The 14641-nt window shown below is 37.8% G+C and overlaps 1 protein-coding gene across 1 annotated transcript in view; it reads right to left on the minus strand.

The window, feature by feature from the left end:
• Positions 1–13168, minus strand: part of LOC139446266 (receptor-type tyrosine-protein phosphatase mu-like) — a 28910-nt gene extending 15742 nt beyond the window's left edge. Inside the window, exons 1-9 of the mRNA XM_071227619.1 lie at positions 13120–13168; positions 11622–11747; positions 11062–11301; positions 3511–3693; positions 2887–3024; positions 2441–2578; positions 1953–2090; positions 1619–1750; positions 606–743 (exon numbers count right to left, since the gene is read on the minus strand). Coding sequence (XP_071083720.1) covers positions 606–743; positions 1619–1750; positions 1953–2090; positions 2441–2578; positions 2887–3024; positions 3511–3693; positions 11062–11301; positions 11622–11747; positions 13120–13168 — 1282 coding nt within the window. The remainder of the gene's footprint in view (positions 1–605; positions 744–1618; positions 1751–1952; positions 2091–2440; positions 2579–2886; positions 3025–3510; positions 3694–11061; positions 11302–11621; positions 11748–13119) is intronic.
• Between the last annotated feature and the right edge of the window lie 1473 nt (positions 13169–14641).

Raw genomic sequence — 14641 nt, forward strand, 5'->3', positions numbered from 1 at the left:
GAAGAGTTGGGAAATAATGTGTTTAAGGCCACAGATCTGGTCACATGCCACAGAAACAATATGACCACAGCCGAGGCTGCACCGGGTAACCGAAGACAAATATATACAAGAGAACCCAATGCCAACTTACATAACTACTTTACCTAGGAACTACCTTCGGAGTGCTGAAGTTTATTTCAGGACCTGCTACCATATTTAACTAAAGGATAGTTACCCAAGGATAAAATACATATATTAGAATACACAATATTTACATTTTGCTAAAGCAAAACTGCCACCTGTCAAACAAAAACATGTATTTTAAATATGTCATTAACTGACTCAAGTTAACATATTTGCTTAATTTTTAAACAAATCAAATTAGAAACTTAATGTGAAATCAAACGTATAAGCGAAGGATGTTCTGTTGCATTGTTTACTCACCTTTCATTTGTCACATATCTCATTACATGTAGTCCCGTTTGAGATATATTAAAATACAGACATTACTGTTTGTAAGTTTAAAACCTGCCATTAATCCTATCGAGGAAAATCTCTCAACGATTGTATACATCATATGGAACTAATAATGATAAAATAAATTGAAGCGAAAGATAACTACGCACGCTGCAGACAAGTGTCGTTTAGCCACCCAGGTGCACATTCTCCCGGACATGATCCGGTTGTCTTGTTACACACATCAGGATCCAGACAGTTGCCACACGTGGAGGAACAGTTGATACCATAGAAACCGTCTAAGCATGCTAAGGGTAACAAATAAGGTGAATCGTGTCACAATCGCTTTATTATGTATATTTGTTTTACTATACAGAGCGTACAACTGTTAGAATTTACCATTATTCAGTGAGGCGAAAACTGCTCATTGGTTTTACGCCCCATGTTATGATACGACATGTTTTGGTAATGCATGTCTAACATCAGCAAATCTTACGCAGAATCTCATTACAATCAGATCGGAGTTATCGCTTTCGCGACATACAGATCTGAGGAGGTCCCTTTACAGGCCGCGTCAGAACGACCTTTCATCCGACCATTCAGAGCTTGGCTTACGAGAGTGAGAAAGCCCGAATGTGTTTTCAAATCATATGAATTCTAAAAGTTTAACACGGGGCATTTCGAACGACAGTTACGGGTTGTACGACTGATTCCAAATGCTAACGCTCAATGCTGATAAGGAAGTCGCCATTTTCAAACAACTGTCGTAAAGCTCGAGAAAGCTGCTGTCTGATTGGTTAATGTTGAGTTTGTTTGATTGTTGAAAACGCCGCACTCAGCAATATTCCAGCTATATGACGTCTTTCTGTAAATAATCGAGTCTGGACAGACAATCCAGTGATTTATATCATGAACATCGATCCACACAATTGGGATCGATGACATGCATCAACCAAGTCAGCTTCATGTTAGTCATTTAATTGGTCGGTTAAAGTTCGCGAAAGGTCATTCTGATGTGACCTGTAATGGGATGTCTTCAGATCTTTGGTGTAGCGGTAGCTGACTTTGATTATAATGAGGTTGTCGTGCGCATGGATAAATACCGACTGACTGTACAATTTACAATTAATGCCGTACATGGAAAAGGATCACAAAAAACTACATACATGTTCACTGAACATACCTTGACACTGCGGAGTGGCAAAATTTCCAATGCACCCTTCCACACAAGTTCCTTGAGTGTTCTCGCACGCGGAGTTTTGGCAATGCCCACATACTGATGTACAATTTCCACCGAACATACCGTCTTCACATGCTGGAATTACCGGTGACATGTGTATAACGACAAGTCTATAAATACAACATTTCCTTTCCGAGATCGAATAAAGTACAAGTGATATTGTTTGTAAGTTTAAAACCTGTCATTTATCCTATCGAGGAAATTTCTCTGAACGTTTGTATAAATCGTATGGAACTAATAATGATAAAATAAATTGAAGCGAAAGAAAACTACGCACGCTGCAGACAAGTGTCGTTTAGCCACCCAGGTGCACATTCTCCCGGACATGATCCGGTTGTCTTGTTACACACATCAGGATCCAGACAGTTGCCACACGTGGAGGAACAGTTGATACCATAGAAACCGTCTAAGCATGCTAAGGGTAACAAATAAGATGAATCGTGTAACACTCGCTATATTATGCATATTTGTTTCACTATACAGAGCGTACAACTGTTAGAATTTACCATCATTCAGTAAGGCGAAAACTGCTCATTGGTTTTACGCCCCATATTATGATATCGTATATATTCGTATCCCAAAGATCGATGCTCAAGATGTCAATCACTTGATTGTGCGGTCAAGACTCGATTATTTACATAACGCCGTCATAGAGCTGTAATATATTGCTGAGTGTGGCGTTAAACAACAAAAATCAGACTGATATGGAGCGTACAACAGTTATAACTTACCATTATTCAGTAGTCGAAAACTGAATCTACGTACCCTGCAGACATGTGTCGTTTAGCCAACCAGGTGCACAATTTCTGGGACATGATCCGGTTGTCTTGTTACACACATTAGTATCCAGGCAGTTGCCACACCGAGAGGAACAGTTGATACCGTAGTAACCTCCTGAACATGCTAAACATAGAAACCACAAAAAACGAATGGGATATTATTGTGGAGATATTAACATCTTTGAATATGGACTGACCATGACATTTCTTTTACATATGTCCACATCTTGATTTGCGGTCATTCATTGAAATCTCTTTTTTCACTCAAAGTGCTGATGATATAATATTGTTGATACTACATTGATATTCCATCAATAGATGCAGATGTCTTTTGTAACGGCTTTTCATAGACATGCCAGATTTGTATCTTCCTTTACCTTCTGTCCGTATGTATTTCTAATTTTAATTATATTTATTGTAGACAATACAAACGTGTTTGGCATTCTGGGCCAATAAATCCCGGAGCACATCCGCTGATACACTGTCCTGTAACTTTGTCACATATTTCTGTGCTGCTTAGACAATTGCATTGTTGGACACAGTCGTCCCCAAACCAACCGTCACCGCATACTGAAATCATTAAGTTAACAATGTGTAATAATAAAACATTAACTCTAATAAAACTAGCTGGAACTGAATTTGGTTTATTCATGGTACTGTTTTCATTTATACCGATTATCCAATGCTTCTATGATTGTATGCATTAACTTTTGAAATGTTTCATGACATATTTAAATTTCCTAAGTGTCGAGCAACATTAGATATGATATTATTAAATAAAATATATTCACAGCGACTTATATGTCGTTGTTATATTTGTTGTTTAACGCCGCAATATCCACGATGGGTGGTACCTACAAGCTCACATGTTCCCAAAACATTATTTATTAACACATAAATAGAAATCGTGTGTCACTGACAATGAAAATCGTCGTATGTTGATAGTGATTCAACAACAATTTCATTAACAAACGTTCAAGCTGTCCAAAGTTTTTTAGAAAGATAAATTTGGAAATTTGAAAATATTTTCTGATTTGTTATCTGAAGTTTGCTCACCAAGTATAAGCACTTCACACAAAGTCAACCAGGATTTGCTTGGTATCCGAATTTGGACTTTGTTTCCTATCAGCGGTTTGTGGCAGGTAACATTGACTTCAGGAGGAGGGTGTTGCCCTGATTTCCAGCTGTGGCACATATGTCCGTTTACCAGTATCTCCAGGCCGTTGTTTCGATTTTGATCTTCATAAAACAATTTTCCGAGAAAAGGTTAAAAAGGAAAGAATGAGGAATTATGCCTTACTTATTCATCCATCTTGAATGAATATATAATGTACAGGTTTCAAATTAGTTTAATTTCAATTATATATATATATATATATATATATATATATATATATATATATATATATGTATATATATACTTTTTTTTCCTCCATAGGAGAGTTACAAGGTATAATATTAAAGATAATTACATGACAATAATTACATTGTCAGAGAATACCACTGTGGTAACGGATTTTCTTAGTAAATTCCATCCATATATTGAAAGCGGTAGAGTCCTCGAATTACACTTCGTGAGTAGGAACGACTAGTATCTGGATCAGTATCCAAGGGTGGCTTACAGGACAGCAAACAAGCTACAAGATCATAGTCTGATTTGCTGTGGAGTTCAACGCTGATGTCAACGGGCCCTATACACACAATGTCACACCGTAAGTTCTCTCTTATTGTTCCCTTACTCACAGAGTGGCACAGTACGTGAGTCAGTAAGTCATGGTAGTTAATACCACAATGTGTACAGGGACCATGTAATTTCCCCGGTCTCCACATCGCACACATGTGGACAACAAAACAGGCAGCTGCCTTTAGCTCAGGATACCCTCTAGCTATTCTCCACGTCACGTGTGGGGTCACATCCGGATGAATACTCTTAAAGTGCGCAGTTTCAGGGTCTGATGAAAGTCTTTCCCGCCATGCTCGTACTTCAATAGTATTCACGGCCTCTTTGACTGTTCTTTTCCATATATTCCGTTCCAGGAATGTACCGGAACTAAGAAATGCCTCCAGATGACAGTACAGTGAGTATTTGTGGAGGATGCGACATATGTCTGGGACAAAGCCCATACTTGTGGATGAACACTTATGCATATACATGAAGATACGAGTCATAAAAACCTTCTTAGAGAGCAGATGTTAGAACAATTACAGAGGTGGCCAAGAAAGAATAGCTTCCTGATTGTGATAAATGATTCTATGGGGAGCCAGCCGAGAAGAGCATTAACTATGTCAGACCTAGTATGACGTGGAAGTCCCTGTGCCATTTTGAGAATGGACCCCTGTGCTCTTTCTAAAGCCAGAATTTCTGTCTTGGAAATCATCGACCAGAGTTCACACCCAAACATAGCCTTTGGAATACAAACTGCCTTAATAAGTTTTGAGCTTGTCATGGGGTTTAGAGCGCGTTCATGCAGTCCCGATTTGACGAGTGCCATGGCTGATGCTTTCATCTTCGAGCAGCTCTCCCATGAGTTAAATTCAGAGTTCAATATAATACCAACGTGCTTAAGCTCATTTGTCACTGGGATATCACGTCCATAGAGTACAACACTAGAAGCAGCTGCTTTTCTGTCACTATATCTCACAATCTGGCTCTTGGAAGGAGAGAAAGTAAACCGCCAGTTTATTTTAAATTACAAAATACAGAATTGTTTTCATTACAATATCCAAAGTAGATCTATATGTGACTGTCTTTAGAGCGAGAACACGATGACAATCGCGTGTCCTAACTGGGTTAAACCCAACTCGTCCATTCTTTTTCTTTGCATACAAATGATGATCGGGTGGTTGCGATGTGTGATCTGGACTCGACAGCCTATTATATCATTGCTCACTGTCAACCACAGGTTTTCCTGGTCGAGGTGTCATTTTTATTGCATGGAATATTACTGACACTTACGTGATACAACATTAACCCCCACTAGTTCATAAAGTTGTAATTCATTGGGAGATAAACATACTGTGTGTTTAATGTAGAGCCACCTTACCTGCAGATTTAACCGCGGTTAAATCTAAGGTAACCTAACACAGTATGTTTATCTCCAAACGCGAACTCTTTGGTATAAATTGAGTGAAGCGGCATGGGTCCAGTGTTTTGAGTGGGTTGTCGACCTGAAGTAAGACATCACAAACAACAACCTTTAAACAAAATATGGCGCTCTTTATGTTCAAGCTTTGTTCGTTTGTTTATTGTTAAACCCCACACTCAGCAATATTCCAGCTATATGACGGTCTGTAAATAATCGATTCTGGACCAGACATCCAGTGATTGACATCATGAGCATCGATCCACGCAATTGGGATACGACGACACGCATCAACCAAGTCAGCGAGCCTGACCACCCGATCCCGTTAGTCGCCTTTTACTACAAGCATGGGTTGCTTCACGGGTCATATATGCTCAAGTAGTTTACACCGTAATATTTCACTGGAACATGTAACAGGCATTGAAAGCAAATAAGTACGGCAACTTCGTAAGATAACAGGGGTGGGCACCCCTAAACAAAACTAAGCAAGCCTTGCTAAGATTTCGTTCAACACATCACGTCCCCCATTATGACGTCACACCGCTCATTGTGACGCAAAGGATATGAAAGCACAGTCGTATATAGAAAAGCACCAAATTCCAAACTCTCTGTTGTCCCCAGGGGGCACGGGTCGCCCAGTCTCTAAAGTGCCGCAATTCGCTGTGCAGAGTTGCGTCCCTTGGGCACACGAGAAACTTATGATTGTGGGTTCGAATCCCGGTTCACCCCGATTATGTTTCTAGGTTTGTCAGCACCATACCCGTGATCGTGGGTTTCACCGAAATGGTAAACGTCTGAGACCTGCATCACTTCGGGCTTTCCTCCCACATTAAGCTGACACGCCGTGATATAACTAGGATAATGTTAAAAGCGACGTTAAAGCCAACGTTGTCCCCAAAGCTTAAAATTTACATTCTCTTTCTAGATTTCTATCGTTTATTCAGCACGATATGTATTGTCACAAATCCGTTGTATATTGTAGTAAAAGCAGCTCTGCATTTTGTAACCTATGATTGTAGATGTAATTTTTGAAATGTGCCTGTTACGACGTAAATAGTAATAAAAAGGTAAATTGTAATACTTGCAGCAAATTGTAATAATTTTGACGTAAATTGTAATAACAACGTAAATTGTAATAGAATTTGACGTAAATTGGAATACGCAAATTGTAATAAAAATTGACGTAAATTGTAATCATCTCAACTTGCGGTAAACTGTAATAACTTTTTACGTAAATTGTTATAACCTTATAAGTTTAGTGTCAAAGGCGTTAAATGACTAGAACCTATCCTTGTCAGGGTTGGTACATGGTTTTCGTACAATCGTCATTAAAGTATGGGTGTGGGGGAGGATTGAGGTCGTTATCGTACATTGTTGTATAATTATATGTATATATAAACGCATTAGAATTTCATTTCTATGGTTGTCCAGAAGAGGATTAATTACTAGAATGAACTTAGTTTTCTTATTTATTTGAGAAATACTCTGTGTGTTTTGTATTATATTTTGACGAAGAATCCAAATACAACAAATGAGTGACAGATCTCCTATGCAATGTCAAATGGAAAAAAAACAGTCGTCAGCAAATGCAGCATAGATTTCCCATGCATGGGAAAGGAGAATACTTAATACACAACATCATATACAAAGTTTTTAATGATATCAAAAGAGGGGCGTGGATATCCTTTACCTACATTGCATATAATATTAGATATTGTGTATCCTCGATCTCTATGAACTTCTCACAGATAAAGAAATGATAATAAATAAATGCCATGTTAACTTATGCAATATTTGCAGCAATGTATGATTAACATTTGGATCATTACTATAACATAAAATATTTCCTTTCATAGAAAGAAGTATATTTAATGAAATAAATGAATATTTGTAACTGTCTGGATTCCTTTCATATGTCATGAAGAACTAACAACAACTTACTGACACCTTTTGCTGGGATAATAACTCCCTGCCCCAACAACAAAAACAGAATCCATCATGATAACGGCACGAAATCATAATTCAAAGGATACACAAATAATATCCGGTATCTTCGGGCAATTATTGCTGAAATAAATCTGTTTTGATCAAAATTGAAAGGATGGAAAATCTATAATGAAAAGGGTTTTGTCACTAACGTAAATATTCTCGCCAAGCAACCTTGATACCAAACTTGGTACCTCACATATAATGCGGTACATGATTTTCGAAACAGACACACACACACACACACACACACACACACACACACACACACACACACACACACACACACACACACACACACCAACACACACACCAACACACACACATACATACAAACACATACACACATAGGTATGTACATGTATGTGTGTGTTTGTGTCTGTGTTTATGCATGTATGTATGTATGTATGTATGTATGTATGTATGTGTGTGTGTGTGTGTGTGTGTGTGTGTGTGTGTGTGTGTGTGTGTGTGTGTATGTAAATACGACCTCTATATGTCATTGGTATCAGATCTATGACTGCACTTCTACATATAGTTCCAAGTGAAAGATGAGTGACACTTCCCGTGTGCGAAATGCGCATCAGTCGGCAAGGGCACGTTAAATCTCCAAAGTAAGTAAGACACTACTTTGTGAGAGGTCCCACAGAAATGCTGATATGAGCAATTAAAGGTTATACAAAATGTAACAAATGAACAAAGTAAGATATTTTAAAAGATAAAATAGAAACACAAACCTGTAGATATACGAATTAGGATGTAGCAAATACATTAGATAAACATATCTTCTACGTAGATAAAAGTGTGTCCAACGAAGACATAAGTATATTCTTCGTAGATAATACGTTTTTCATTTTTTATCACTAATTTGTGACGGACAATAATCCCCTGAAAGCATAACCCCCTCTGGGGGTTTAAGAGGATTAAAGTAATTCCAACAAACAACAAGCACTGTAATGAAATTACAACATACTTTGTTAAAATTCTGATGAAAAGACAAGTAATTATCTAAGAAACCAAATCATACTGTTGCTGCGATACTTCGGCCTCATCAACATAGACACACAAACACACACACAAACACACAGACACACACACACAAAAACACACACACACACACACACACACACACACACACACACACACACACACACACACGAACGCACGCACGCACGCACACGCACATACACACATACATTTACACACACACACACACACACACACACACACACACACACACAGGTACAGACACAAACACGTGTTGCAAACACTACATACCCATACAAAAAAAACCCACTCAAACACTATATGTGTGCATACATGTACGTATGTATGTATGTATGTATGTATGTGTGTGTGCGTGTGTGTGCGCGTATGTAAATGTGAGCTCTCTGTCATTGGTATCACATATATGACTGCACTTCTACATACTCTAGATGACAGTATCATGTACGTAGATGAAAGTATGTAAGTGGACGATAGTATCTAGATGGCATACTATCATCTACGTAGAAGATACTATCATATATGTAGATGAAAGTATCTTCAACGTAGATGATAGTATCTTCTACGTAGATGATGGTATTTTGTACGCAGATGGTAGTATCTTCTACGTAGATGATAGCATGCCACAAACATCACTTCCAATAAATGCTTTCACTATGTTGACAGCACCCTTTAATGACGATTGTACGATAGAGCCTATACCAACCATCCCTAACTTAACAGTTTTGTACGTTTGTCATCATACACAGCATTTCTCGAATTGAACATGTGAAACGCAAGCTCAACTGACAAAGATCATTTCTAGTCAATTGGCGTCTTGGACACTACGGTAGTAAGGTTATTACAATTTACGTAAGAATTTATTACATTTACCGCAAGTAGATATTATTACAATTTACATAAATTTTTATTACAATTTGCGTATTACAATTTACGTCAAATTTTATTACAATTCACGTTGTTATTACAATTTACGTCTAAATTATTACAATTTGCTGCAAGTGTTACAATTTACCTTTTTATTACAATTTACGTCGTAACAGTGCCTCTCGACAAATGACTGAAAACAGTAGACTAGTATTCTATGAATATCAACTTCCGCGGTGATGCGGCCGTCAAATCGGCCGTTTCAATCAGAGAGGATTTATTTGACAACGTCAGATTGACCAATCAGAATCAAGTAATTTCCAAATTCATGGTCCAATAGTGAATAAAGTATCAAATAAACATTTGTTAATATTCTGATTTGATCTTTTCGAGCGTAACGCATGACTTCTTTCAGTAACAACTTAAAGGGCAAGTGTACACAAAATTTGGAACATTTTAACGAAGCAAAACGTTACATCCAGAGAACCGACAAGATCCGGCACTAATTAAGTTAAAACAATGTGTTCGCGGACGACAGAAATAGTGAAGTGTCTGCCTTTGAAAAGACATCATTGATGCCAACAATCGCGAACGTTTTGATCTGTCGGTGGGGATTTGTTCAGAAGATGACACTCCCACAGTGAGAGGTTAATTATTAACCATGCCGACCATTTCAAGACTGGGTATAAAGGAAGGTGTTTTGAGGCCATGTCAGTGGGAACAATTACAAACTCTTCATATACGACAGCTAGACATTTATTCCAATTACTCTTTTTCAGTATTTGCATTCTACCAATGACAACATCACGTACTGACTTAACCCACTCTGCACGACATTCAGCAGGTTCCTCTGCTCTTTTGGCCCAATGTTTGGCATATGCTTGACAGCATAGTGATTTTAAAGTTGTGATCCCAATTGCTAGTGGGCTGCTCACGATATTTTGGTCCATGTTTGAATAAATGATTAATATTGTTATTGTCAACAATGGAGAAGTCACCTGTGATTATATGACCTACAGATTGATAGCAGTATGGTGAGTTTTGGCATTTACAGTCGTGGAATTTACATGAATGAGCTGCCAAATCCACTTTCTGCAACACGTTCCTATAACTGAACAACCTGGATTAAATGGTGTTCGTATAGGAAAATGAAATTGTTGATGGTTCCTGAAATGGTTCCTGTAGGATATTTTGGGAATCTACTTTTTTTGTCTGAGAATGTTGTTACCATTTAAGGCATCAAATCCCTTGTTGACAAGACACATACATATGTTATTTCTGAATGACATGGAGACAATAACACAAGTTGCTAAAATCTGATGACCATGATATGTTTGTATGCCTTCTCTTATATCTCAAGGCAGTATATACACTATGCGTGCAAAGATGTTTTCGTACACACAGTTGACACCAATCGTGTCATGTCTTAATCTTAATATTAAATCTTTAAACCATACATCATGGAAACTGAAGGGAATAAAGACATTGTCTACATTTGTTTACGTCTTATCATTTGTGATGATTTAATGCACGCACCCACACATACACTCACATGCACGCACAGTTGTATGCCATATATTAGGCTATGACCTACTTGTTTAATGGTAGAGAATACACAAAAAACACATTGCCAATAGCGTAAATGTAAGTGTTGAAATGTACTCACGGTCACGGCGTAGGTATAACCTGATGTGTTGTATTTTCTCTGTCTTCACGTACACAGTCCACGTTGAGTTGTATCTCCAAGTTGTATGTGAACACGTAAATGGCTTGCTGTAGAATGTTGTGGTATGTCTGCCATCTACAGCATATTCCGCTATAAACCTATGCTCTGTATTATTTGTCTTCCGTGACGTTTCTTTGTATGTGCTTGTCTGGCTGGTATTTTTTCGAAAAGCAACATTTTCTGTGCATGGATAAAAGAAATAACACTTGTTAGAGTAACTCTTACTTCCGTTATGTTATGATATTCATTTCATAGCTCTATTTTTTTCATTATTTACGAAAAGATACGTTGATAGCGAACAGTCAATGTGTTGTGAATCGTGTGAGCCCTGTTTTAAGTATGCATATTTTAACCATCCAAATGAAATGGTTTTCTTCTGAGCGCGTCACTCAGCATATTGAAGGCGAGATAAAGCATTTTCGTATGATTTCAACGTCTATAAACAATATGATCCACATATGCTTAGATAAGGAAATTGCCTATCAACCAAATATACACACGTATCTGACAGTATGGACCAAACCATCCCTCCTGGCATTTGTCGTGACTGCCGACTTCATTACATAGTATAGAGGGGAACATAGCACAGGCACGTTCACTGTTGCAGTGGCATTCTGCAGTTGTATCTGCACGAAAACGGAAACATTTATCAGGAAAAATGATTTGAGAAAAATGACATATTATAAACATACTCAGGCAGGATCAGCACATTGATAGATAGGACATATTCCCATTGAAGATTATTGGATCTGTGTCACAGAACTCTAACTTCGCAAATGGGTTCAACTTTACACACATGATAATCTCTGCGCGCAAGAATTTACAATATTCGACTTTAGGCAAGTATAGACTTGCCGGTACCCGTTTAAAAAATGTGAAAAGGGAAAATCACCATCTTCATATAACGTTAAAAAACTTATTATTATATGAACTGTAAGTCTTTATAATTTTTAAAGACGGACGAAGTTAAATAACTTTCCCTTTGAACTAATTTGCACCACTTGTTGGGAATGAAAATAACCACACATTTCACAATGACTGAACAATCTTTAAAGCCGATGCTATCCATCTTCAGACATTTAGACATGATTTGAAGCAAAACAGGAAGTTTCAGTCAGTTGCTTACGATAAAAAATCCCAGTACATGTACTTTATATTTGATGGTGTTTTGCATTGGTATTGGATTGTTGTCGAAACCATTACACAACCTACCGATTACTTCTATAAATATAGAAACATAGAGCAGGGTAATCAAGGACGAATCCATTGCGCTGTCTCCAGATTCCTCCAGGAATAGAAAGAGGTATCACTGGGTATACACTTTGTTCGAGCTGTGGACGAGAATATATTGTTAGTCACTATCCAGTGTGTTATAAGTGTGGACAACGAGCATAAAGTACTAAGCAGCATCCAGTGTGTTATAAGTGTGGACAACGAGCATATATTGCTAAGCAGCATCTAGTGTGTTATAAGTGTGGACAGCGAGCATATATTGCTAAAAAGTATCCAGTGTGTTGTAAGTGTGGGCAACGAGCATACATTGCTAAGCAGCATCCAGTGTGTTATAAGTGTGGACAACGAGCATATATTGCTAAGCAATATCCAGTGTTTTATAAGTGTGGACAACGTGTATATATTGTTCAGCAGCATCCAGTGTGTTATAAGTGTGGACAACGAGTATATATTGCTAAGCAGCATCCAGTGTGTTATAAGTGTGGACAGCGAGCATATATTGCTAAAAAGTATCCAGTGTGTTGTAAGTGTGGACAACGAGTATATATTGCTAAGCAGCATCTAGTGTGTTGTAATTGTGGAAAGCGAGCATATATTTCATAGCAGCATCCAGCGGGTTATAAGCAGATTCCAGTTTGTAGTAACAAATCTCTGCCAAAAGCAAATTCGAGTATATTATTCCGACTTCATCATGGGCATGTGTTTATAAATCAATATCAAATAGTAATGATACCAGGTGGTCTCGAAAAGAGGAGCGTACCCTACCCCACCGGCGGCACTCCGTGTCAAACAAGGGAACTGCATGTGACATCATTTTGGTCACTAATGCGGCAAATTTGGATATGCCTCCACAAGCCAAACATAAAACGTGTGATCATCGACAATGTTATTCCTTGTTATATGTACAGTGTATAATTCAATTACTGGGACATAATAACTCGGTTTGTTGTCTATATTGTTTTGTGTGGCCGATTTGACTTTTTGTGTGGCCATTTTGACTATTGGTTTTGGACGTTTTGACTTTTTTCTTTTGACATTTTGTTTTCACCTTTTGAGGCCATTCCAACATGAGGTCGTTTTGACCTGCTCCCTGTAGTGTTATGGGATATCAAGTATATATTGTAAGAGGATATCGGGTGTATTAGATGATGTGATATAAAGTATGTAGTGTGAGTGGATATCGCGTATGGAGAATGAGGTGATATCAAGTATGTGATGTGAGAAGGTAATAATCGTGGTTGAGAAAGAGTGTAAAGTGTCTTAAAAAGCATAAGTAATTGTCGTGGTAGATTTAATTTAACTTGATAATTTTCTAAATTGATATGTTTGTTAGTATGAAGGACTGATTACTACAAAACATTTACTTGTGCGTTAAAAGTACATCCCCTGATATGCCAAACCATTTGTGTCCATACCCGTTTGGGCTCTAGGAATGTCATTCTAGCATAGTTTACAAAATTAAATGCCTCCCAGTTATGATGACATGTATTCAATGAATATAAATAGAAGTCCATTGTACTATTCTGATAATGTCAAAAGAATATACTTATGCATCTATGAATCATTATTACATATATATCTATAACTACATGTACACTAAATTTCACCTGTCCAATGAGTATAACTGGGAAACATACGGTAGGTGTCACACACACACACACACACACACACACACACACACACACACACACACACACACACACACACACACATCCATGACATCCATATACATGTACAAATCTTTCACGAGCAACCAGGAAGAATATAGGCGAGGCATAGACACTCTTTATATTGTGCGTTGAAGCATTTACATTGACTGTGACATAGTCATATGTACCCTTAAATTAAGTATTGTACCACTGTACGTTTTTCAGATTCTTCAAAGTTAACGTATGAACTGTTTGAGAATCTCAGTTATAAAGAAGAGAGCAGAATATTATGTGATTACATGTTTCATCTTCATGTAGCTCGGTGTTAAAAACAAGTACTGAAGCACCTGCACAAAACGATTGTACAGCTACGACCATTTCAGGTCTATGTTAGAGTATGTGGGGTTAACACTGGTTATCACTGTGGGGTTATCACCGCGTCCGATTCAGCTCAACTGTTGGAGGAAATCCCAAAGTGATGCATACATTAAAAAATGAAGACTATTTTGGTGAAACTCGCGAAAACGAGCATTGTTAAACAGTTGGTACAGTTACATTTCATGTTTGTGATTGTTTGCTTTCAAAGGCAGCCATTGTACTGTCACACACATTTATACCAAAGCTATATCACCTAAGGA

The sequence above is a fragment of the Haliotis cracherodii genome, unplaced genomic scaffold (genome assembly GCF_022045235.1).
Source record: "Haliotis cracherodii isolate W230 unplaced genomic scaffold, xgHalCrac1.p SCAF_6, whole genome shotgun sequence".
NCBI classification, from domain to species: Eukaryota; Metazoa; Mollusca; class Gastropoda; order Lepetellida; family Haliotidae; genus Haliotis; species Haliotis cracherodii.